The sequence below is a fragment of the Anguilla rostrata genome, chromosome 14 (genome assembly GCF_018555375.3).
Source record: "Anguilla rostrata isolate EN2019 chromosome 14, ASM1855537v3, whole genome shotgun sequence".
Taxonomy (NCBI): Eukaryota; Metazoa; Chordata; class Actinopteri; order Anguilliformes; family Anguillidae; genus Anguilla; species Anguilla rostrata.
This window is the reverse complement of record NC_057946.1, coordinates 17,028,210-17,055,918: the sequence shown is the minus strand read 5'-3', so window position 1 is coordinate 17,055,918 and position 27,709 is coordinate 17,028,210. Positions and strand designations below refer to the sequence as shown.

General features: G+C 39.5%; 1 protein-coding gene across 5 annotated transcripts in view; it reads right to left on the bottom strand.

Moving 5' to 3' along the window:
• The window catches only part of garnl3 (GTPase activating Rap/RanGAP domain like 3), an 89,107-nt gene that overhangs the window by 25,370 nt on the left and 36,028 nt on the right, over positions 1-27,709 (bottom strand). For all 5 annotated transcript variants that reach the window (XM_064309511.1, XM_064309510.1, XM_064309506.1 and 2 more), the window contains exons 3-15: positions 19,519-19,593; positions 11,403-11,502; positions 9,530-9,648; positions 6,327-6,391; positions 3,953-4,016; positions 3,617-3,643; positions 2,880-2,955; positions 2,593-2,691; positions 2,370-2,473; positions 821-929; positions 619-664; positions 413-519; positions 41-156 (exon numbers count right to left, since the gene is read on the bottom strand). In XM_064309511.1, coding sequence (XP_064165581.1) covers positions 41-156; positions 413-519; positions 619-664; positions 821-929; positions 2,370-2,473; positions 2,593-2,691; positions 2,880-2,955; positions 3,617-3,643; positions 3,953-4,016; positions 6,327-6,391; positions 9,530-9,648; positions 11,403-11,502; positions 19,519-19,593 — 1,107 coding nt within the window. The remainder of the gene's footprint in view (positions 1-40; positions 157-412; positions 520-618; positions 665-820; positions 930-2,369; positions 2,474-2,592; positions 2,692-2,879; positions 2,956-3,616; positions 3,644-3,952; positions 4,017-6,326; positions 6,392-9,529; positions 9,649-11,402; positions 11,503-19,518; positions 19,594-27,709) is intronic.

Here is a 27,709-nt window from a genome sequence, read left to right as displayed (position 1 = left end):
AGCTCAACAGGGGCCAAAAGAGTGCAGGTCCAGAATCTACCTTGTGGAGGTCGGGCATGAGGTCCTGATAAAGTGAGCGGATAAGCATGTCCAGAGTCCGCTGACGCTTCTGAGCAAACGTTGGCGTCTCCAGGGTGGCCTTCTCTCCATTAATTACTGAAAAGGAAGTGGACCAGGCCAGTCATAGAGAAACCATTAATACTTAGTGCTCAACCAGTTCCAGGATCAGTGCAGTTTCCCACTGCATTATGGGCCTATAAACATGATGTCGGAACGGCCAAATGTCACGAGCAACATAAACACAATTTTAAAGTCTATACAGTATTGGTCATTAGTTAGTGACGCATAAATATTTTCCAAACAAAATGGATAAGGAGGGATGGCGCACCCCACACAAACACACATTACTTACATTTAACTAACAAAAAGTCCCTGAATTCTTGGTGATCTGTAAACACTGGAGGGGAGGGTAGGGGCGGTCCGAACAGAGGCACACTCTCCTCTGAGAATATCTTCAACCTGTCCCGTGTCATAAAGCAGTCAGTGTTGGACAAGCTCTGTAGTATACAATACAACAAACTGCATATATCCATATATGAGCATCAAATATATACATACCTGTAACTGTCATTCTGGCCGTTGTATCTAACTAAGGCAAAAATATCTATGGGCTCTTTAAGGAAGATTTAATTAATTCAGTGCCAGAAATACACCTGATATAAGTTTTTTTTTTTTTTTTTGGCTGGATCATATCGCCACATGACAATGTGGTACCAAGACCCAGGCTGTTTGCATTATTTTCCCAAAGCTGAAAGGATACGTGTAAAATGGGATCGGATCATGGACGGTTTAAATGATGAGGAGGCATCATCTCCCTCTTGGAACACTATTGTGACGATGTCATTCCCAATATGCCTTTTCCTCTCCACCTGTGTTCACACATAGAAATGTAAAACAAAACGTTTGACGTACAGAATCTGTCTGTGGGATCAAGCACAACACACACCGACTAAAACGTATTAGTACAAGTGTAAAAATCTCCACAAACATGAATGAGTAAAATCTGGGTTTATTTCCAGATGTTTTTTTTCCAGCAAGCACCAATGCTGCTCTTATTTTACCCAGCAATGCTGTGGGTGAGTCAAAAAAAAATGACACACTTTGAACACAACTGTCTCTCCCAGTATTTCCAGTCAAGATACAAATATGAAAAACATTTATTAGAGTATTTTATGGAAGACAAATTGAGAAAATGTCCATTGATAATTTAGACAGAGCTCATATTCCTCAGACAAATAATGTGCACCCAAAATAAAAAAAATAAAAATCAAAGGATTAAATTCTTTCCATATACCCTAGGAAAAAAAGGATTTATTTTTTTGCTTTTTAAAATCCTGAAAAGACTAGGGCACTATCAAACAGAAATGAATTGATGGCTGTGATGAACAAAATGGTGATATAACATGATTAATGTATAAATATCTGGCCTTCTTGCAAAATGTATCTTAGTGGAGCTACATGATTTAAAAAAAAAAAAAAAACAATAATAAATGTTGAATTTAATAAATCATTGATTTCAAAAAGGCAATGGTTGGAAAAACATTTTCATTAGTGTCACATTTCTGAAGAACTTCTGCACCCTGGGGTTTTGAATGTGCATACATTCATATACCAACGCATGAAGCCAACGTTATCCAATTAGAGAGAAGGCTGAAGGATCTGACAGGTTAATTTGCCATTAAGATAGTAGGGTACACTCGTGCCCCTGGATGGTTACCAACATAGCATAACATTTGCAAACCATTTCAGAATGGATCCAATTATAAACATTTTCCCTTGAATCTCTCCCAAAGATAATTCACTTAGCCTGCTCCACATAAATATTTAACTCACAAAAAATCCATTTTGTTCTCATTCTGATCAAAGTTAATGTGTTTAATATGTCATGCAACACTGCTTGGTGGATCCTGGAAAGTTTCCCGTTCTCTGGCATGACTGGTTATAAAGAACACAAATTAAAGTGCTCTCTGGTTCTTGAGAATATTGACCTTTGTGTGAAAGCACGTAACTTTTTTTGTAGGTGTGCCCAACATAAATGAACATGTAAGTGTAATTCCAGCCCACTCAAACACTTCTCCCCCTAAAAATGATCTGCTTGAGTGCTCTGGCAATAAAGGGCTTCTTCAAATATTATTGTGCTGACAAATAAGGGTCTCTCAGAATGGTCAGGCTCCACATTGAAACCCAAACCTTATTCTGTGAATGTTGTACACTCTCCTGCAAAGAGCATTCTTCTGGCTGTGCCCAAACACCAAATAGGTGCTGTTACCAGATTAGGAACACAGAATCATGGGTAGCGGCAGACTCACCTGCTGCTTGTTCTCCTTGGAGTATGGCAACATGGTGGACACATGGAACATGAGCTCATGACCCTGGTACACAGTGTATATGGAATTAATTCCTGTAGTGTCATCTGTAGAGAAGTAGACATAGGAAATGCCTTGAAACGAGGTCTCAAAATAGAGCCATTTCGAACTCGTCTCTCATCAGCAATACTAATGGGGCAGAATTTAAGAGAGAGGGTGAACTCACTTTTTGTGTCCAGGCCACCTCTGTACCCTGCCCAACCCTGCAGTGAGATTGTGTCTCCAAGGAGGTTTAGAAACTTGTCAAAGTTTTCACTTCCCATTTCTGCAAGAAAAGAGAAAAAATGTTATTTCCAGTGATGTAAAAATGACTTAAATGACTCATTAATTACTTCTTTTGGAAACGTATAATATAATTGTACTATGACAATTAACTGCTACTGCTGCTATTATTACGACAACTCCCCTTCAACATTTATAAATAGTAGTTAAATAAGAAATAGCAACACTCACCATTGCTAAACATCTCGTCGTCTGTGAGCTGTCCATCTTTGGCATACAGAACACCAAATTTAAAGTTTACAGAACCCTACAAAGACAGTTTGGATCTATTTACAGAACTTTAAATGGTACTACACAGAACACCAAAATGGTACACATGGTTGTATGAAATGTACAGACAATATTCAAAAGACAGTTGTGTGAACAGCACTTGTGAGAATCAAGACTGTTATCCTAAACTGACAAAACATTTATTCACTGGTATGGCTAATAACCATCATGTGATGCTGTTTCATTTTCCTGTATTCATTTCTATATTAATTCATTTGTTCTGTTGTACAGTTAAACCTGTTTTTTGCATTAGCCATTTCCATATGAGACGCCATTAGGTTCAATGCATAATATTGACTTCTGCATTCAGCTGGTTGGAAAGCCTTTCAAAGGACACCAAAATGATATTATGGTCACTGAAAGTTCAAATGTATTATTTCCCTTTGTTAAGTCTTTTCTGAAACACACTAATTAGCACTGCTACCCTGTGCATCATTATCACCAATATGAACTTTTCAAAGATAAATGACAGCAGTGGTGCATTAGAAATGGCCCACTGTAAAGTGTGTTTCCATTCAGAAAACTTCCCCCTCTGGTTGGATGAACAGGTGTAATAGGCTATCAATCAAATTAATATAGCTGTTATATTTCTGCAGATTTTAAAGCTCCATTATTGTTCATAAAATCAGAAAAACTACCTCTTGTTCTTCTAACACCAGTAGGTCCTGTGAAAAAAGAAAACAAATTTCACACTATTAACAGCAGTTTCACAGTTTTATTTCACTGTTCCCCCTCTCAAATACACTTATGTATTCACGCATGCATGCACATAGGGAAGTTATTAATAAACGCTGCACCACCAATGATCCACACATTTGCCAACCTTTACAAAAGCACACCCTGAAAAGCAAATGCCCCGGATGTCTGGATGGTGTCTACCCTGACCGAAAATAAACATACTAGGGTGAACATATTTTATTGGTCCTATTGTGAGACAAAACAAATAAATGAACAAACTGGCATCTGAATCCTACCTTCTGGATCTCTGGGTTGAGTATTTCCCTTGGGCCCTTTTCAAATCTGTCCAGGTTCATGGCACTGGAGAGACAAAGAAAAGTTAGGATTGTCAACATTATGATGTCAACATGGCGAAGTAGAGCACATTGCAATCAGTCCAGCCACTACATGGAGCATAAAACATCAAGAAGTTCCATAATTTAACCGGCTTTCTGCCAGCCACACTCAATACAGCCCTTTTGTGTGCGTGCAAGGATATGGAACTCTGAATCTGATGGTCCACAGGATTAAGTAGTAGTAACTAGATAGAAGAACTGGTAAGCAGTATTTACATTATGGCCAAAAGATGTCAGTAAAGAATGATAATCTAGTTACATGCAAAAGTATTGGGACCATTAAATTGGTTTCTTTTGCCTCTGCACTGATCAAATTTACTGTCATTTAAAATCAAACATATGATCAGACTATGATCCAAAATTCACTGGTTGCATTTATTTCATGCGTTTTTAAACATTGAACCATAATACAATAATGCCATTCAATGAGTCAAGTCCTCCTGTTTCAAGTCAGCATACTGCAAGGCTTTGACAAATTTAATTACTTGAAAGGTCAATATTGTATTGTATACCCTTCATATTTGACTGCATTGAGTCTGTAACTCTCAGACATCAGTAAATTCATGATGTGATCATTTGAGATGTTATGCCAAGCTTTTACTGCTCTCTCTTTCAGTTGTTGTGTGTTTGCTGGGATTTCTGACTTCCGTTTCCTTTTGAGCAAGTGAAGTATGTCCAATGGGGTTTAAATCTGGTGACTTTTCTTCCTGATAAACTCCTTGATTAAGTGTGCTGTATGTTTTGGACCGTCTTGCTGCACAATAAACTTCCATCCAACGATTTTGGTGGCATCTCTCTCAGTATTGGTGGACAATATATTTCTGTCCACTTCAGCTGTCATTCTGTTGCCACCATCACTGCTTACATCATCAATAAAGACCATTAAAAAAAGATAAATAAACACAAATACAAAATGGTTCCACGGTATGCAGCCATACAGGTCCAAGCCACCACAATGCCTCCACCATGCTTGACAGATGAAGCAGTATGCCAAGGGTCCAGAGTAGCTCCTCTGTCCACATTTCACCTTGTCAGTCACTCTGGTAAAGGTTTATCTTTGTCTCATCTGTCCATAAAACTTATCCATAACATCTTTGGATTTTTTTGGCTAATTCCAGTCTCACCTTTCTGTTCTTGGTGCTGATGAGAGGTTTACATCTGGAAGTGTAGCCTCAGTAATTTGCCTCTCTCAGTCTTCTGGACACAGTGTCCTGCGACACTTTCACCCCCATGGAGATCATTAGCAATTACTTGAGCTGGCAGTTTAGGATTTTTTTTCACAGCCGTTACTGTATAATCACCCTGTCATCACTTTCTCCTGTCCTCCGTGCATGGCCTGATTGCTGGTGATTCTTAAGTCCTCCAGTAGTTTATTTCTTAGGACATTCTATTCCATCGACTTTGGAATACACTAACATTCTGCAACAGCTCTAATTGATCTCCTTCTTTCCTTTCATCCTCACAGTAGCTTCATTGGCTGTCATACTTAGGTCTCTGGTACCAAGGTGCATTCTTCTTGTTTTGCTTATAAAGTAGACTCTACAACGGCTTCCAAATGATATAACCTATGCCTTGACACTCACAGCTTTCCATTTATAAACAATTAGAGTAATATGGTAAGCCTGTAAAGTTTGAAGCAGCTGGTGGTAATATGTCCAAACACTTATGGGACTTGGAATAGGCAGAGTTGAGACACTGAATGGCATTGTTGTAATGTCTTTTCAATGTGTTCAATGTCTATTAAAAAAAAACACATGAAATAAATGCAGACATTGTGAATTTTGCCTCATAGGCATTGTTTGATTTGAAATACACATTGGTGGTGGGTGAGGTGAGTGCCAGTCATCACTGTAAAGCACTTTGAGCATTCGGAAAAGTGCTATATAAATGCAATCATTCATTAATTCATTCAAATACAAATGTGATTAGTACAGAGAAAATTCAACCAATTTGACACAACCTCTGGGCGGAAATGCCTTGTTGATGGCAGAGGTCAGAGGAGAATGGCCAGACTGGTTCGAGCTGATAGAAGCGCAACAGTAACTCAAATAACCACGCGTTACAACCGAGGTATGCAGAAGAGCATCTCTGAAGGCACACCACGTCAAAACTTGAAGCCGATGGGCTACAGCAGCAGCCCGGGTGCCACTCCTGTCACCTAATGAAGTGGCTGGTGAGTGTATATATATATATATATATATATATATATATAGTGATAACAAAGGTAATTTGAAGTGAGATGTAGAATAGGGACTGTTGAATTCTTAATACTTGCCTTAAAATGGACTTGACTGACAGTGTTTTTGTAGGACTGTAAGGAAGGCATATCTTCAAGGTTCCCTGTTATGGAGAGAGAAGGATTTAATGAACAGTTGCGTGATTGAAAAAATTCAGTTCAGCATTCCCTCATCAGCTATGGCGGACATTCTCTTTTCTGGCCAGGAACCATCACGAGACTCCACGTGGACCACTTTCAGTTGAACTATATACAGATACAATGTTTTAAGCAAGCCAGTGCATTGTGCAGTAGTGTAATAATTTATTGTAGTGTAGTCCTCCTTGGACATAGCTCCAAGGAACAACAGTAATTCCCTGTTGAGAAAAAGTGCCTTCAACCTTTTGGTTAAAGGCCAGCTCCTTAGCCACTATCCCACTGCTGACTAAACAACATTAAGTTGATAGTGTGGGCGAGACTGAATAGTTGATTACCCAACGATTTGACCACAAGGACACTGATCGATTACTTGATCTCACATTCCAGTCCTCCTTTCTATTTTTCTTTTTCTTTTTTTTTTTTTACCTCTGCCCTGTGGAATCACTCTTTATAAGGTGTGGATAATGCAGATTGATGGGAGAGCAGAGTTTGTTGTTTCGTGTGCTAGCTATTGGCTAAGCCAGTAGAGGGCCTTTATTGTTAAAGATTAATTTTATACAGAAACGTTAGATATTAAAATACTTCCTGAAAGTATGTGAAAACACCTTTAAGTGTAAAACTTATGCATGGAGTAAATTATCAATGCTCATCATTAACAATTGGGAACAACTGACTCAAAATTTATGCAAATGCTTTGTAAAGGTATTGGGGATTTTTAAATAATACTCACTTTTTTCTGAAATTCTTGCTCTAATTATATGCATACCTACACTATATGAACATTTTCCAGAATCATCCATTGAATTATACCACAATGTCATCTCCCGCATTCAGTGAAACTGAACTTTGCTATATTAAAAATGGAATCCAGGGATTTGATTTCCATAGTTCAGTTTATGAAATTACAAGTTAAAAAAGTGTAGAAACCATATTTTCAGTCAGGCACATTTATTACAGTTAGCTTGCACATACTGAATTTAGAACAAACAACACAAAGCCTCTCAATGGAATTGTGACAATGCAAAAGGCAAACCATGTTATTTGCAGAAGAATGTAAATCTGCACAAGCAAAACATGTTTAAAATTATTTCAAGGAGGGAAGTAATATGCTTGCTTCTTTACTTAATTGTTATGGCTCCACAGAGAATATTTTTTGTATTTTTGTACTTTCTTGTATTACCAATTTATACAAATAATCTCATTAAATGTTATGATGTAAAACAAAACATGCTGGATGGGAGCCCTTTGGGGCCATGGCTTTTTTCAGATGGAAAGACGAGCTAAGCTTTTGTACTACACCACAACTGCTCTTTCTCTCTCATTTCCTTTGGGATGGGTTAGCAAGGGCTCTTATGAGATTCTGCTGGAGTGTATAAGGGTAGTGGAGCTTCCGTTCACCAGACAATGCTGACTGCTGCTGAAAAACTTCAAGTTCACTAAAGAACTAGAAGCCATTGGTGCTCCTCTGTACAGATTATGTGCAAGAATCGTATAAGGATCTACCCGGTCTCACTGGTTCATATGGATAAGTTATATAGTGTTCTGGCAGCTCAATAATGGACAATTCGCTTCTTCTGAAGGACATTATTCACTTTTTAAAGCTGGATCAAGCAGACTTTTGATCACCTATTCGGACTATGAGAAGGTTTCAATAAGTTGACCGTCAGTATTTGTTCAGAATTTTGAAGGCTTTTGGGTTTCGGGGAACAGTTAATATCTTAAAGTTGTTCTATGTGGAGACATCATGATGGGTGGGGGTTGGGGCTGAGTAAGCCAGTATGTGTAGGAAGCGGGATATAGCTGTCCATTGTGCTATCTGCCTTTGTGATTGACAAATCTTTTTCTGTGCCAGCTATACAAGATGCTACAGGGGGTGGGAATCATAGGAGCAGGAAACTCCCAGGCAGTAAAGCTGTTAGCATATGCTGATTACATATCGGTAATGCTGAGGGATAGGGAAGATATATAGGCTTTGGAGGACAGACTTCACGTTTATGATGGGGCTTCCGCTGCTAAGGTGAACTGGAGCATGAGTGAAGCTGTGACTGGAAGGAGTCGCCGCTGCCTCTGCTCTTTGGAGGATTACAGTGTGGACAGTCTGGGGTCAAAGTGTTGGGGTGTATGTAGGGGAAAATGGTTTATGAAGAATTGGGAGGGAGTTACAGATATTGTATGCAGCAGGTTAGGGAAGTGAATTGGCTGCTGTCACAGATCTCGTACAGAGTGAAAGTGCTAATAATTAACATTTCAGTGGCTTTTGCCTTGTGGGAATGGTTGGAAAAAACAAACCCCCGCAGGTGGTCTGCTTGTTGAGATCCAGTAGAAGCGGAAGTGAACAGGAAAAACCTGTATGCAGTTTGTTCATAGAAATATGAGAACAATGTGAAAGAATATCAGTAGCAGGAGGAAATGGGGTCACACAATGTTGAGTTACAGCTAGAGGGTTTATAAACTCCTGGTACTGAAGAGTACAGGACACTTACGGTGGAGGATACTCAATAAGGGGTTTGCTATCGTTTGCTAAGGCATAGCTGGCCTGGTTTGATCCTGGGGAAGGGTGTTGGTTCTGTGATTGACATGAAATCGTGCAATATCTGTATTAGCTGTGTAAGGCTGAAACTGTTGTTTTGTCTGTTTATCTTTTGGCTGGGTATATTTTTTAATTTGGTAAGTATGTTTTTGGGCCAAGGTACAGTTTTCAGTAGTGATACAAGGTGGCATTGTTGAACTTCTTGTATGCTCTGGAAACACCCAGAATATGGATAACACATAGAAATAAGCATTTGGGTGGTTCGTGTTGGTTCGTGGATGTGTGGCTTAGGGTGGAGTTTGAATATTACTAAATATTGAATGATGTGGCCACATTTAAAAGAGTGTTCTGAATGTGCAGACGACAAAAGGATTGAGACATATTTAGGTTAAGTGCTTTGCGTTGGGTTAAAGGGCTTGTGTTTGCTTTTATACTTTATTTTTGGGGTTTGAGTTAAAATGGTAAATGAGAAAATGTTGATTTATGTAATGGTGGAGGTTTCGTGTGTTTAATCAAGGAACACAAACATAAGAAAATGAAGGTCTCTATCTCAGTCTTCTGATACTTCACTCACCGTTTTCCTCCACAGTATGGCTCTGTACTGAGGCACCCGCTGGTTGTTCTGGTCTGATAGAACGACTGACAGGTAGAAGGGGTTCTTCTCTGCGTCTGTGCCCACGTAATTCTGATGGACTGTGGAAAAGAAAAGTACAACCACAGTAAATCCAGCAGTGGAGCTGAGAAAGGGGGTGGGGAATTTGGTCTGTTTATCTTGGATCTGGAACCTTAGATGGGTATGAAGTCTGAGATAGAACAACCATGAGGATAAACTCTAAAGGCAACAATGCGATGCAATGGCTGCTCTTTCACGAAGGGCTCTAACACTTTCTTTGCCTGCATTTTGGAGCTGAGCATTGTAACCATGTATTTTGCACAACCAACTGAATGTTCTTCTTAAGCATTAGTGCACAGGAGTTTGTCCATGCCCTTTAAAGAACTAAGGAGGATGTTTGGCAACCCTCAACAGTCTGAGAGAAAGCAACTCCAAAATTCAGTTAAAAGCAGGACTTTGTTCTTCTGGTCTCCGAGTCGAAGGTATTCATCCTCATTTTATCAATTAACTTGATTTAATGTTGCCGTCCTTCTCTCTGCCCCGGAGCACCCCTGTATAGCTGGAGGACAGGAGTTGGATAATGCATTTTTAATGACCTTCATCATTAAGAGTCATGCAGGCTGATCTATAGCCATGTTGACAAGATTATAATAAGAGGAGCCAGTCAGATTTTAATTGTGTTAGATTGGAGGAGTGAGTCTGCAGAGCCTCACAATCTGCTATGGATATTGGGCCTGAATGTCAGGCTGCTCAGTTTCACCAGGGAGGTGGCTCAGATCGGTATGATTGGAATCCACATTTTTATTCCTTGCAGCAGCATTTTGTGTCCCTTTCCTCTGTCAAGCTGAAACATTTCTAAAGGTCTAAACTACACTTTGGGACTAGGAGCTGCCGTTTGTGATCATATAGATGATTTATACAGGAATGAATAGAGCCACACACGTGCTTCTGCACTGCAGTGTTAAATTGATTTCACCGCGTTTCAGCTGTGAACTCATCAGGGTATGCTGCTCCCCTGAAGGCCAGGGTGAGCATTCTTATAACTTATAACCACCCACATGCGATGGTTGATTAAGAAAACAAGATCTAAGAAGATTAAATTTCCTGGCTGGTTTGTTCTCTGGTAGGGAGAAGTAGTCCCGTTTTCAGTGATGACGCATCAGGCAAACACGATCAGAGTTTATCTGTGTTGCTTCTGATGGAATAAATTGGTGACACTTTTCTTTTTTTTTTTCTTTTTTGCTGCTACTACTGTTTTTTTGCTGCTGGTTTTTCAACAGTTTCATCTGGGATTTCATTACATTTTTTGGCAAGCTCCATTTAGAAATTGGAGGTTGACCTAGTGCTATGGTCACGACATAGTACTTTGCCATGTATCTCTCCCTCTTAACAGCAGAGCATCAAACATGACCGCATGTATGCACATGCACTCATGCACACACACACACACACACACACACACACAAAGTTACTGATGCCTCCTAATGCTCAAAACCTTAAAGACTTCACTGCAAAACTGGATAACAATAGTTCTGCTGTGGACCACCATACAACTATAGAGCTAGCCCCACTGCTAGTGTGACTGGCACTTGACAAGCCTATGCCTCCAGTAAGAGTTATCCACATACCTACACATCACTCTAAATGTGTCTCCTGCAGTGCTTGTTTTAATTTATGCAATGTAAAGGTTAAATGTTGTCTTTCTCTTCATGAGGTGTATATAACGTCCTGTCTTACCCCAATGACGAATGAACATGGAGTCCTGTATAAACATAAACCAAACAAGATATACAGCACATACAGACAGGGTAAAAAAAAAAAGGAATGAAATCACCTTTTCCCAAGAAATATTTGAAGAACCATCTTGTGTGGTACTCTGGATTCTCCAAATGAACATCTGTTCTCCTCCAGGTTCCTGGAGTGTAGTCCGTTGTCTAGAATCCCAGCAACAGCAATAGCAAAAGAGTAGATTATATTGAGTCTGTGTCATCCACACATTATGCTCATTCATGAACTGCCGTTAAAAAAGTCATGATATTCTGTATAGGATGATACAATAGTAGCAACGTCTTCAAGTGTATAGTAATGAAACGTTATTATATCTTGGAATTGCTGATTGACACACACAGTTAACCTAACCTCACAAAGGAAATGGAGATGTACATATTATCCCACACAGACTGTGAAATTAACAGCAATATCGTTAACTTAAATGAGCTGGATGTACCTATTTTAGCTTTCATAATGAGGTACGGTGTGAATAAAAGATATTTGTGTAAGTGGTAGCTCGTTTAGACATAATACAGAGAAATACTGTCCAAAATATAAACTATAGTCAGTTGATTCTAGAAATGAATAAAACATGATATATCAATGCTCATTATTGTCTGTCTGCTGATTTATCATAATGGGCAAGCGAGAAAAATGTGTTCATCCTTGTTGAAGGTATTTAGATATTCACATCTTTCAATTCTGAGTAAAATGCACCATTTCAAACAATTTTAAACATCAAGTCAAGTCTTTCAGTATTTCTATAATCACAGATTGCAGTTATGTATATTCAGCCCTCACTAGAAAATTAAGTCGGTTTGATTCATTATAATCCTGCCAAAACACTATCGGTCATATTATTGGCCTCATTCTTCTCAAAGCATATAGAATTCAGCTTTGCTTTGCATTTTCTGATATAAGATTAGACCCTTGAGTCTACTTTTCCTATGAATTTCGCATAGTTATTTCCCATTTCACGAGGCACAGCATTAATTTGATGTAAGACAAGCAAATATTCATTTTTATGAATAACTAAACAATTATGTCTAAATGTTGGAGATTTTGAGTACACAAAATGGTTGGCGGACTCATGAAAGCGCACACAGCAAAGTCATATTACGTATGCAAGCAGAATACATACTGCAGTTGTAATACTTCAGTGTGGACACCAGCTTTCAGTTCAAGAAATGAAGTGACTCACAACTCTATGCAGAGGTGAAAAGAGCTGATTACAGTAATTACCCAATAATGGCTTGTGTCTGCAGACAGTGTCTCAGCTTTAACCAAACTCAACACACTCCTGGCTGCTGCTGTACATGCATAACTGCAGGTTACCTTTGCCTCTGAAATTCTAAATTAAATTGTTTATTTTTCCTGGCTCTTATTTGTATGAATAACCTTAATACCAGATGCTTTGGATAGCCATTTATTTCACATCTAAATACAAAAAGAACAGCACTGAGAGTTATAGCAGTGGAGGAAGCCAAAAGCTCAGTATGGTGGAAATTTTGCATTTTGCAGTCAGTGGATATCACTTTTTGGCACTGGACTAGATCTTGTTAGCATGCGCCTTTTAACCCCTTGTTATGGTAAGACAACAATAACAACAGAACACAACACAGAATAGAGGTGCAGAACAGTGTTGAAGCAGGATTATGGCAGAGCTTCCTTCAACATGAAACTGAGTGCAGCACTGTGTGAGTCATGAGGCTTTGTTCCCGCATGTGTTTGAGTGCTAGGAATAGAGGGCAATTTATCTGCACAGAGCACATTAGCAGTAAAATGCATTTCCTCCAGCTGTGTATGTTATCTGTTGTGGAAAAGGGACACAATGCATACCAACACACGCTTGTTTTCCCCTCCGAGAACCAACTGCAGTAAAGACTAAGAGATGACTTTAAAAAAATTCCTAACACAGAGTGTACATGTAACATATCATTAAATTTGGTGTTATGTGTAATTTGACAGCTAGCAGAAGTTTGCTGCTGTTAAATTAAGCATGGATCCCCTGTGATCTGGGTAATAAAACATTTTTAAATTCCACTGCTCCATAACCGTACAACCAGAGGGCTATCACTCTGATTGTGGCAGCATCAAGTGCTGCACATGTTAATGTGACTCTATTCCAGTCTGTCATGTTTGATTATACACTTGCGTGTCATGGCGCTGTTGACGGGCAATAAAGGAATGTGTCCCAGCATCCTTTGACAGCATTAAGGTGCTCTCTCTCGTTCTTCGGCAGCCTGAAAGGAATTTAGCATCAGGCACAAGAGTGCCAGATTTCTCTGACAGAGTTACTTTTCTCCCCCTCCTGCTGTGTGTTTCAAATCCTGAGCCTAACGGCTAACCTTGACCAGGGACAGTGCCCCCTGCCGCGCAGGCTGGCAGCTGCGGCCCTGACTCAGCCTGGCAGCCCAATCACAGTTAGTAATCCTGCTCTACATATTCCTGCTTATTTATCCATCCATCCATCCAACCATTTTCTAACCACTTAGTCAGGGTTGTAATGGTAACAGGACAACCTCTCCCCAGTGACGTCCTCCTGCTCATCCTGGGGGATCCCTAGGCGATTCCAGGCCAGCTGAGAGAGCCCTCCAGCATTTCCTGCCCAGGGGTCTCTTCCCAGGCCAGGTGAATGTGCACAGAACACCCCCAAAGGGGGGGTGCTCAGGGGGCATCCTTATCAGATGTCCAAACCACCTCAACTTGCTCTCAATGCGGAGGAGTAGTGGCTCTATTCTGAGCTCCTCCTGATCTATATTATTGTACCAGAGCAGCGGAATAATTGTGACAGTAAAAGAAAACTCCCTATAAGGTGCGGACGCAGGTTTTATCTGCGCATACTAATGTTAATCAAGGAAATACATTTCCGACGGTAACGTGAGACCAGCCGCATCCTCAGATTATGAAGCATGGGGCTTTATTTGTGAAGAAAAGACTGCGCGTAAACACTGATGCACCAGCAATTTTGTAACGTACCGCAAAGTGAGTTGTGGTAACATCCAAATAGATGAGGAATGCTGCTTTTGCTTGCTTCTTAACACCCAGGTAGGCTTTTACAAAGCAAATAGCCAACTTTACAGACTAGTCTGGTCTGTGCTAATGAATGCCTGTGTGGCTCTTTCTTTGCCATTAATCACTTGGAACATCCAGAATAGGAGGCTATGTCAAGACAACAAGGAATAGCTGAACACATTTAACATTAAGCTCCGAATCGGCATAACTGTACCAGCTGTTACTATAAACAGACGGGGACAACATCCAATTCTCACTAGAATAAACTCTGAAAACCATAATATCTTTTCAAGGACAGACAACTTTTTAAAATGATGTATGATTAACGGGCAATAAAAATAAAGCCTTATACCAGAAAATTACTTCTGAAACATTACCTTTTTTTTTTACTTACATCGCTCAAAAACAGTTTTTTGGAAATATTTCTCACAAAGGTTATCACATTGCTCTGTTCCTTGAGGTGGTAGAGGACTGAATTGCACATGTACAAACCTGAAATGGCTACGGTAGCTGCACTGCACATTAAGTTTTTGACCGTGTTACATTTATCAAGCATTACATTTATGAAAACCTTCCCCCTGTTTGTGAGAGGAGAGAATCTTTTAAAATCTTTTTAAAATGCATGACTCATTCATCTTTAGGAGCAGTTGCCTGTAAGAGAAGTTGTGACTTCTCTCCATGCACAGGGTTCTGATATTGATTTTCCCACTCCCGATGGTCCAGTTCTCACCCATGAGCACTAGCCACTCTGAAACTTCCCCTTCCTTGGAAGTATTTGCACGGTTAGTGTTTGATCTTGACTGGGAGGTACGAGTGGAATAGCATTTAAAAGGCCACAAGCTGAAGACAACAACGTGTGCGCAAAACAATGACACGTAATAACTCCTTCAACACCACATCCACATGAAGAATTGAATCACACATATGATTTTCAAGCTTGGTGCACAGAAGGGGCTGAACAGCAGAGAGAGGAAGTGAATGACCAAAGGACAGACTCTGGTTCAAATTGACTCTGAATTAGCTGCTGTCCATCAGCTGAGTGGTATTGATCTATAGCTGACTGAGACAGGAAACCCACTGTCATATAACTGAAAAGCCTTGTATTGAGCAGATATGGCTATGCTTATTTGTGCCCATGTGCATGTGTCTTCCTGGGGTCTATTCAGTCAAACTACAAAGAAAAAAGTCACAGCATTGCCACCAAAATCAATAATAATAACAAACACCCCATTTTGTGTTCTACTGTGTTTTTTGTGTTCTACTCTTGGCGGAATAAAATAAAAATAGAAAATTGATCAAATTCATATATACTGGCTTATACTGTTGACTCATCTTTTAAGCACACAGCGGTAGCTTTCTGATTTGTGGTTAGAATGATTCCCTAAGGGTTCATATTGGCATTATACTTGGGAGACTGATACTCACTGTACCTGTTCATCAAATTATTTGTTCAGTTATTGGACAAGTTTTTTTTTCTGATGGGGCTTAGGATAAACTGATGCTTATCAGCTGCAAAGAAAGTCATGGCCAACAGTATACCTTTTGTAATTTCTATACACTGTCCTGTCGCCCACCGCTCACCACAGATCTTCTCGTGCAGAGTGGGTATGAATACAGAAGAGCCTTTTCTTATCTAACCCTGCATCATGGCATGTGGCTTAGATCATCAGCTGTAATACAGTATTATGGTAGTGAACAGCCCTCTCCTCCGAAAAAAAAAACCACACCACACCATTATTATTCCTGTGCCCCACACCTCTTTCCTTTCCTTGCCTTTAGTTTCTGTCACACTAGCAAATGAGTCTTGCTGGTGAATCAGGCTGCCTGGATGATGGAAAGCTTAACACCTTATCAATAACTACAAGCACAAATCAGCCAGGAAGACAACACACTGACAGCCAGCCTATTATGCAGTGAGTTACGGCGGAAGTTCAGAGATAGCCACGATCTTTACTGATTTTTTGGAGCTAGCAGTAAGAGGGAAAGAAGAGATATGATTAAAATGCTTGGGTGTGCACCCGTGTTTGTGTGGATTACTGCATACATGCGATAACATCCTTCAGTCAATAAGCAATTGCATGTATACTCCTGTGTGTTGTGTGTTGTGTGTGTGTGTGTGTGAATGTGTATGTGTGTGTCTTGGGGCAGAGGCAAGCTAGGACTGCAGTGAGTCAGCACTTTCTAAAGAACACTGAGTCCTTGTGTAGCTGTAGCCCACAATTCCACTCAATAAAAGGCTGTTTCTATTATATTTCTATACTGTAGATTACTTTCTCCTTGCAGTCACATGGTGCCATACAGTCATAAAGGGAGAAGAATGACATATTTGAAAGGTATTCACATTCCAGTAGTTCAGTATACTCTGAAGGGCCATTTACAGTATGCATTACATTACAGTGATTGTTTATTATAATCATAGTTAAAATGTTTATAATTTGAATGACTGCACACTGAAGTGCAGACACATTTCTAACAAAGCTGTCAAAATAGCTGTATTCTAAAACAATACTTTCATCTCTGTTTTATAAGGATAGCAGTTCATTCACTGGGTCATTTACAAAGTTTCCTGGTAATGGTTGATTAATAAAATAAGTGATTAATAAAGGCTTCATTACAAAGAAAATATTTTATACTGAAGAGCTAGAACAAGGACTTCATGTTGACAATGTTTGTTTTGCCCAAAGAAATTTGATTTCTGCAGAGTTTTAGTTTTGAATCCTCATTCTTTAGTTCATCTTAACATTTAAGCAAGCAGTTCACAAATAATCCTCAAGGTGAATATACCCTCCTGAGACCCAACAGGAAATAATAAGTTTAAGTGTTTACATTTTTGACATACACAAAAATGTTTTTTTTCCAGAAATATTGTTTATTTTATTGAATATCCCTTGTAGTTTAGGTTTCAGCATAGAAGAACATGGTTCTGAGAGTGAGACCAGCGACTCATGTTCCCTACAAGGGACAAAAATGAGTTGCCGGGTCTTAGGAGGATATCTCTTCATCACTGTAAATGGATTAAAAACCATCTGTATTAAATGCAAAAGTGGACCATGTGCTTTTATACTGGGGCTTGTGATATCAGAGTGAGTAATAATGGGGGTTCTAAAACACGCAGACATATTTTAAGGAAGGGCCAATTTAAAAGTGCGCCATGGCAACCAAATTTCATCTCAGTTCTGATGAGGCAACAGAAACCCCAACACTTCTCTGCTTTCCCACACGGCTCTTTTAATAACACTTTCTCATTGGCTGATTTCAGCAGAAAACCCCACTGATTCCTGTGCCTCTGGGTCTTAGCTCCCCTCCCTGTCAATCCCCACATTTCAGAGTGAGTGAGACGCCAGTAGATCCAGCAGCTTAGTGTCATGTCTTTGATCAAGAGGTCAGAGAGACTAATTGAACTTGAAGCATCATGAATGCTTAGAGACTTGCCATTCTCTAACATTGAGAGCCTGCCAACTTTTATGACCTTTACGCGTGAAATTCCATGCAGGTTCTGGGTAGGGAAATCAGGACCTTTAACTTTGTATTAGGCGAGTCATGGTTGGGACCTAACATGAGAACACTAGGTGCAATAATCAATACAGTCAGGGGGAACTGGAGCAGGATGAGATATTTTTACGGGGTACTAATGTCAATGTAAAGGAGCGTTTAAGCACATGGAACAGCATATTGTAAACGCCCTGCTCTTTACTTCAGAAAACAAACCATACTCCGGCTGAGTTTTTTACTGAGTCTTCTCAAGTAATTTTGGAGGAGGCATGAATCCTGTCATATTTATCAGCACAAAGTGTGTGGCTTGCATTTTCTCTTTCCCCGCAGAAGGTAGAGAGGCAGCCCAGCTGCACCCAGTGCGCTCCTGGGGCCCTTTAGAGGTGATGCGTTCTCACGACCACCTCGTATTTCCACCATCGTTTGATGTTTTCAACTCGTCTGCTGGAGAGGAGCTTTGCAGAGATCAAAGTCCCACTGAGAGAGAGTGAGAGAGACCTTTTCTGCTCTGGCGCTTGGTCCCTGTGAAGCTATTCTGTGGCCACGAGGACAAAGCGGCGTGTGTTGTTGTGTTAATGCAATAAAACACTCTCCAGGCATTCAAACACAGAGAGCTCATTGAAATGCATTTGATGAGTAATTCTTTTATGACAGCGACCTTGGTCAGGGCTTGTGAAGTGAATGGGTGGGCTCTAGATGATTACAGTGAGATGTTGTCTGAATTTGTTGAAACATGTCGTAATAGGTGGAAGTGCTCCTCTGGCACCATATTTGTTCTAGCCCAAATGAGTCCCACTGCATGTTACTATCATTGGTGGACCTTGACCCAAGTGTATATGGGTATCTAGCTAGGGCTGGATGCAGACAGCAGATGTTGGGTAGCACAAAGCCCAAATAAGTGAGTAAAAGAGCAGAGAATTAAACCATCGTGGCAAAATCTCACCCACATGATTTTCTGTTTCTTGGAATAAATTCTCTTTCTTGGAAAGGCTTTTTATATCTCAGCTGTTCCTTGCTCGCGGAAACATCAAATGATTCCTGTGCCCTTACCAGCTGGTAGTGTGTGTGAAGACATTATGCTTCACAGAGAAAATATTCCACACTGCTGCAGAATATTAACATTTTCTGAAAGGATTTTTTTTCTAGTTCTCATTAGCTGGTAATATTTATAGGCATACTGTAGCTCAACAACTCCACCATATACAATTATTTAATTCCTGAAGATTTTGTTTTGAAGAGGCATAGTCCAAAGTTGAGTGCTGGATGAAGTCTCTAAAGGGATTCACTAGCAACACCATTTTATGACCTAGTGACATTTTAGGACAATTGGCAATTATTTTTCCGTTATTATGGAATAGGGTGATCTGCCGGAAACTCTGCCATTGTAATGAGGCTAAAGGGGATTATTCTATGTGTGCATTGAGTTCCATAATGAATATGAACAACAGCTTTGCATCATCTGTTTTGTGTTAATAAGCTGTAATAACACAACATAGATGATGCAATGCTGTATGGCTGATAATGCAGTCTAATTCACAGAACAAAACACACCTATATCTAATTACATCATAACATCATCAAAATACTGTATAACACTTGATAGATACAGTGGATGCATTCACACAAGAAAATATACTCAGTCAATTAATTCACAGAATGATTTACAGACTGACCTCGTCAGATGACCCATTTTCCACACGGAATCGACCAGCACGCTGTATGGCTCCATCAGCATCACTTGAGATCAGCTGAGAACAGGAAACAGGAAGTAAGTAGGGCGCCACCAGTGGACAGAGGGGTAATGAGCAGGTGCTAGTCATTAGATGAACCGTGTGATCCCAGCAAGAATAATCTGGACTGTTCTGTTAAAAGGACTTGTGTAGAATGTAGACGTAGAACCAAAAAGGTGGAATGCATATCAGCATGGTTGTTAAACAATGTGTAATATGTAATACCAATGGTTTGTAAACAAACAAAAAACAAAAAAACAAAAAAAAAAACAACAAAATCAAATAAGCAGGATAATGGAAGACTCAAACTAGCATGAAAATTCACAAATCCACTAAAAAATCCCTTATGACTGTCAATGCGACATTTATTAACCCCTTCTGTATCACCCCCTTTTTTTAACCACAAGCCTGAAAATGACATACAGTACAGTACCCAAAATAAAATGGTTACTATTCCTGAATGCTTTTGACTACAGGTCTCTTCTGAAAGGTAACTGTGGCATTCGGTTTTTTGTGGCATTAATCCAGCACAAAATGAAAGTAAACCTGCCGCTGAGTAGCTGGAGGAGCTGGTCAGCTGAAAAGCGAGCCAGCTATGAGTGGTGAGCAGAAATCTGCCACTCAATTTTGCTTTCTTTTGTCTTTTAGTTTGTTGTTTTAGTTCTTTGTTTTTGCCTTGAACCCGTGAGATGAAGGGTGAAGATGTAATAATAATAATAATAATAATAATAATAATAATAATAATAAAAATAAAAGACGTTATAACTGTTCCATAAGCGCTTGCTAGCCCTTACGTCATGCATTACGTCATGAATGCGTCATGCATATACAAAAAAGAACACATATATATATGCAAAGTACTCCACTGCTAAGCTAACAATAAATTAATCTGGGGTTACAAGTTTTCATGCTTAAAGTATCACTTTTAAGAATGGTTACAGCTTTTACAAAAAGCTATTAAGTACTTCACTTGCCCAGACCCCATTTCCTTTTAAATGATATATTTATTCTTATATTATATTTAAAAGTCTGAAAAAGAAATGCACTAATTTATTGACTCAAATGTGTTATTCATAAGTATATGCAAATACATGATATGTGTATCACTGCCGTTTACTGCCGGCAGTAAGCAGATCCATTTCTCTAATTCTATTCACTTTGTCATGCCTGATGTGTAAATATTAATTTTCCATGCATCATTTCAGTTAAATATGAAGACTTATTTCAGATCCAGAATTCTGTGTTTGCTTAGTGTGTGTAAGAATAGAGGAAAGCAATAAAAAACTGCAGTGAATAGCTGTCTGGTCAGTGGCGTAGAATGTTTTACAAATATTCTCTAAAAAGAAGAGGTCAGAGCATGCCAGAGAGGTCAGCTGGGGGTAGATGAAAGAGCCGGAAGAAATGAAAGGTCAGATTTGTAAAGGTTATGTTTAATATTGCACTACATAGAGCAGGAATGTTACAAAACATGGTGAAATCTAAGTCAGACACTGAGATTCAAGAGGCACAACAGAGACAGAGATATTGTAGCGTAAACAATGGGTAGCAATGAAAGAGCCTTTTCTCAACCTCTTTTTTTTGTTTTCTCACTCTCCTCGTTTTCCTCTCGTCCTCCCCTCTTCAATCTCCATACCTCTTCATCTTGCCTCACCTGTCCTGGCCCATCCTTCCTCTACTCTACTCTCTTCAAACCTCTTCTTGTTCTTGTTCTTCTTCTCCTGTCTCCACCCTCCTTCTTTCTGCTTCATTCAGCAGTTCTCCTCCCCTCTACTGCTTTACCTCCCATGCCCCCTACCTCTTCTCTACTGTCTACACCCTCCCCCTTCCATCCCTGCAGCCCGCAGCTAAACTCTCTTTCTGATTGTGAAATGATTTCTGGTCGCTGACTCACTCTTATAAAGAACATTGAAAACGGCAAGATTGAGAAGAGAAGAAAAGAACCAAAAAAAAACTTCGAAGTACACTAAGCGCCAGCCCCCATTCCTGAAAGATGTAACTGTGAAGGAGTGGAAGCTAAAATAAACCTAACAACTAAGTCATAAATTACAGCATTGGCAAAATGAGTAATCCCCCCCACTACCACCACCACCGCAATAAGCTCATATAGATGTTAAAAATACAGTAAATTCTGTGAATTTATTTGTAATGAGGGTGGTGCACTGATGAAGTCTGAGATTTCAGTCTGGCTGAGTTGAAAAAAGGGGACAGGGAACCTTAAAAAGTACAGGGTGTAACAAACACCCAGATGTAATGTTTTGCAATCAGCAAGCACTGTAATACATTATCTAATACATAAGAAATGTCCACTTGGTTTTTAAAGTCCCTACAGCAAGCTACCTTTCATGAAGCCAGTCATGGTCTATTTCCAGTTCAGTTGTAAGACTCGTGCCTGTTTGTGTAGTAGACAACAAGTAGACTATATTATCTGCAGCCTAGTTGTGTGTTTGGAGTCTGTCCTGATGCTTTAGATTAAGAAGTCTTTTTATTTAAAGAATCAGTCCTCACAAGACATTTGCAATTACATTTTGCACAGAGAAAAGCCATGACTTGTGACTTTCTCATATGAACTTTTGCTCTTAATTATTAAAACAAATGTGTGCGTGTGTGTGACATATTCTACGATGCATCTCGTAATTCTCCAGATGTTGTCGTTGATGAGGAAAGCAGAGCTGTGTCTGTTTTAGAGGTAGGCTATACTTTTGACTCCAGTCTTGAAGAGGCCTTACTGAGGTACTGAAGTATCAGCATATTTTTTCATGTCAGCAATTATAGGTAGCCGCCATATTAGGAAGAGGCGCTGCTACTCATACCCCTAATGAGCCCACAAGTGTCCATACCATCATTCTGTACTGCGTGTCTCCATTGTTTGTGTCCTTTGATGTTGCTTCCTTTATGTGGACATAAATAAATAAATTAAATGTGTGTGTGTGTGTGTGTGTGTGTGTGTGTGTGTATGCATACGTGTCTCAGTCTTCTGTTCCTTCCTAAAAATTATCTTCCTGTGAGACACCTCCTTTTGTCCTGTGCTTGTGGGGTCTACCCATTGTTAAACCCTTACAGGATAGTATGGTTACTGAAAATTAATATTTAAAATCGAATTCCCAAAACTAGATTCCTTGTTTTAATACAGGTTTGTACCTTGTGATACAATATATAAGAAAAAATCATGGTAAATACAGATATACTTTCCTTTTTAAAATGTCCTCTTTGCATTATTATGCTCATTTGTTTACACAGTGGTTCTTCAGCAACAATAGAGGACCAGGTGGGATACAGTGTCTCTCTAAATGAGAAGATGGAGGTTTCCTTTGAAGTGCCTCCCGCGGCAGCAAACACGAGAGTCACCTGTCTCTAACACGATGTAATCTTTTTCAATGGCGCACATTCGCCGTGTGGCATCCCACCCTCAGACAAACGCAGGGCTGGTTGCTAGGCAACAGAACTCTCAGAATTACGGAATTATTTCCCCTGTTTATTCTCAACAGCCAAATGTTACCAAATGCATCATTTACAAGAACAAATCCTGTTCTTGTGCACCGCGCTGCCAACGGGGGTGGCACTGGGGAGGGTTCGAGGTGGGGGCTGGTCGATGGGGCGCGCGGGAGGGAGATGCACATTGCTGCAGCAGCAGATGGACGGTGACGGTCTTCGGAGAAGCCGGTGCAGCCGAGCGTGATGAAGGGAGAGGGACGGAACGGAGTGGTACGTGAAACGGTGGAGTAGCGGTGCAGATTGCGCAGGCCTGGTGCACGCTGGGATCGGCACGCGATCGGCGCGTGAGCTCAGTGCCGCGGGCTGCCCAGGCGGGTCCGACTGGGGGAGCGATGGCATTTCTGTACTGCGGGGGGGCAGCCATGGCCATTTCCCTGTTCGCCACAGAGTTCTGCTGCCATGCTCAACAGCACCACATGGTCACTGGGTTTTTGTGCCAGGAGTGTCTGGGTGAGATCAAAGCTGTCAGGGAGAGCATGTGGGCCAAGATTATGTTTTTCCTCCACCAGAGCAAAAGCTCAGATTGTGACTGTGAGTCACTATTATATATAAAGACTGTTTATTTTTGAGTTTTGTATATTTTTTGCTTTAAAAAAATTGTAATCACACATATAACCACTCCCCAGACCAAGTAATTTAACTTGTTCAGCTCTTATTTAACAGGACAATTTCACAGCAAAACAACATGGTTTATCACAGATACAGTAGTAGTTTAGTGGTAATTTCAATTTAAGGCTATGAACATCTGTCATGGCTTTCACTGCTTCTTTAAAAAAACCTTATTTGCTTCACAGATCCATATTAGATGCGTTTCAGAAACAGTGTTTTTCTGTACTGTCAAGAAAAGGTACAGGGATCTTTTTAGCACAAACAGTTTAGCAAAAACGCATAAGAAATATATCTTAAATATGTCAAATTACGTGCCATAGATTACATATGTCATACATTGTGCATATACGATAAAATATATTATGAAAGATACAAAATATAAATACATGAAACAGAGTTCCAAAATGACAGTCTGCATCACCAAGGTGGGTGAAACACAACAACGATAACCTAGACAAAAATAGCTCAATTTCTTTGTTTCCCTTTTTCAATAAACAAGCACAGATCCACCTATGCCCCCAGCTAAGACTGTAACAGCCGCAACTTAAACAATGTTATCATTACAGTTCTCTTGTCATGAAAGTCTACCCCTCTTGGGAACACCTTCAAGTTTTCTGTTTCAGTTAATCAGCTTCCCACAAATGAAAGACCTCTGTGAAAGCAGCCAGGAGAAAAACGAGGTCAAATGCTGAACCTGCAATAATTTATTAATCTGTTGCTAAGGCAGTTCATTCTCAAATGACAGCAGGCTAGTGAGAGGGCAGAGGTAAATGCTTTCCCATGAGCCTTTGCGCTTGCTGAATGACAGAGTAATCCTCTCCAGCCCTGGCTACTGCGTGACAGTAAGTGTCACAATTGACAGCATGGCTGCTGAGACTACAGGCTAGGGATGACTGTCGTGCTGTTCATTCCATCATGTTAATTGTTTATATCATTTGCTCCTGGGTTACCATTATGGGTTCCTGTAGTAGCCAATTTCTCTCCACCTGAAAGATGCCATATATTTGTTCTTTACATAAACATGCCAGAGAAATATTTAATTAATAAAGTAATGTTTAACTGATTATATTGCTGCACCATAGGCCAGTAAAATATCACAATATATAATACTCGTCTTGAAATGGTATTAAACGTATACAAAAATAGAGATAATAGATGGTTGTAGTGGTTGAAACTAGGCTTGTAACCCGAATGTTGCTGCACTTCAGCACGGAGCACTGGAATTTCCTCAGCAAACGGTCCACTTTAACCCCACTTTACCAATGGGACAGCGTGTTCACATCAATATGCAAGTGGCTCAGGGTAAGGACTTCTGCTGAGCAAAGGAAAAATAAAATAAAACAGTCTCTCTTCCTTTCTAAAGACAGATGGATTTGTTTCATTCAGACAGAATTAGAGAAAACTGGGTGGGTCCAGAAGGCATGGGTTGCTCATTTATATCAATATTCTTTCTAATACCACTTTGAATGAATTTCATCTGTGTTAGATGACCATTTGTTTTTTTCTCTCACATCAGGCTGGAAGGAGAAATGTCTTTCCAGATGAACATTTATGCATTTATTTCATGTATTTTTCAAACACGTTGAATTTATAATGTATTCCTTAATCATATGGAAACCAAGAATAGTTGTTTGTCGTTTCATTGCAGATCACATAAATAACAGGATGTGAATTTATTGATTGTATTTTGGCAAAATGTTGTATTGTTGTGGTTCAGACCTTCTAAGACATATCTATAAAAACATACCATTTCTATACATCTTTCATCTTATTTTTCTTAGCGTCAGTTGGGAGTTTTAACCAGTTTGCAGATGTGTTGTTTCAACTCTTAGAACTGCAGTTGTTTTTATGATAAACCAAATTATGCTGCTGATGCAGGGAGAGACACACTCAGTTTTTCCTCATTGTCTTGAGAACAACAACCAAATAAAATCCTCCAAACTGTAAGTGTGGCATTGGCAGTATATGGCTCATTACTGCAGACAACAAATGTATTGTGGTTGGGGCTGCTAGGAAAAGAATGTACCAGACTGGACAAAGATGAACAAAGATGAATAACGCACAGGGTAAAAATTCACAGCACATGAAAGGAGTCCATCAAAGTTTAGTGGTATGTTATGTTTTTTGCAAAGAAAAATCATGAACAATATCATTTTGTGCTATACATATGCACAAGTGCAGTTGGTGCAGACCCTCAGTAGTAGTCTGAATCAACCTTAACTGGTAAATGTCATTACTGTACCCCTTCAATATTCACAGACCAATAGACATAGTACAGACACACTGAGCCAAACGCAATACCCTTTGAGGAGAGATTAAGAAATATAAAATTAGGCAACAGGTAGGCTTTTTAAAGTACCCATTTTATAACAGAGTCATTGAGGTTGTGTTTATGGCATCTGGCACTTCTACTGACAATCAAAGCTATAACTTTGTTTCTTGTTGGAAGTCACAGATCCTGTGCAATTTGTGTGAGTATGAAATAAATACTAAATTGTTTCAGTTCAGAGACAGAAAATATAAGCAGAAAATAGGTTATTTCCTGCTGAGCTAAGAAGCTATCGTATCCTTTTTGGGACTCTATCATGAGGAAGTTGCATTTTGTAGTGGGAGTACAAATTGAGGCTGAAAAGTGTCTAACAACACTGAGAAGAGTTTTTGCTATTCAAAATGAATGCTTTTTGACAGTGACAGATAAATGTTTTACTTTGTGTATTGACAACATGTACTGTATCAGAACCAATAAGGAACGAAGTTGGAACAGGAAAATAGAGCATAAACAAGCTTGCCAAATGGGCAGGGTAGAGCTTTCAGCAACACGATTAATACTGGAAGACAACACTTGGGGAAAATCTGTGATGAATTATATATTTAGTTTTATCTAGCTATTTATTTTTAAGCTAACTATTTTTGATCCTAAACAGAATTCACTTTGCATCACAATACGTGTTTACATCTATTCCTAAAGTATTATTGAGGAGAAACCCATTTTAAAGGAAATTGTTACTCATTACATTTTTAATGTGCTATCCATATTGTTGTATGACCATAATGGTATGTAATTTTTTGGAGATAAAAGCATAATTTAGAGATAAAATTCAAAATAAACAAAGCCAAAAAAGTAACTTTGGTGACCTGTAACTTCCTGCTCTGTTTACTGTTTGTGTGAATGCAACTTGACACGATACCAATACCCATGCAAACCAATGAAAATGATGAGTGACTTCTTAATTTATATTTATATTTAGGCTATTTGACACAAATGTACATCATGGGTTGTTGGAGAGAGAAAAAAAGAGGAGATAATTATATCAATACAAGAATATCTAGGGGCTTACATTCAAAAGATGCCTTAATGGCATTTTACTGATGTGCATTCCAGGGATGTTTGATTTGACCAGGCAATACATTGTTTCATAACAGGCTATTACAGATAATTTAAGAATTTACAGTACATTATAAGAAGTCCAATAAAATATTTTGGATGAAAACTGCTTTAAGTATACTCTATGTTTATATGCATAATTTGTTGCATTAAGTATGCATACAGTATTTGCATAGCATACTGTATTTTTAATTGTTAATCATTTATGCAAGATTTACTGATATTCCTTATCTTAAAATCATTCATTCTCATAGATCTTCCAGCTCCTCCACATATATAGTGTAGACACTGCGCCATCCCAAAGTGCTACTGAAGTCACAGTGCATTGTGGGTGCCATCACCCAGGCCTAGAAAGACTACAACAGAAGTGAGAGAAAGGGAGAGATACATAAGGGCAGAAAGACAGACAGTGAATGATGCAAAAAGGGGAAGAGAGGAGAGGAAAGGGAGTGGCAGAGAAAGGAGAAGAAAAAAAGTGTGATAAGGAGGAAATGGGTGATACAAATCATGAGAAGGAGGGACACAGAGAGAGAGAGGGGGTAGTGAGAGATGGGAGGAGTCTGAATAAGAAACCCCACAAGACTGTTTTGTGGACTGCTGTTTGCTGAAGCAAAGCTCAAACTCCATTTGAGCAATCCATATGCAATT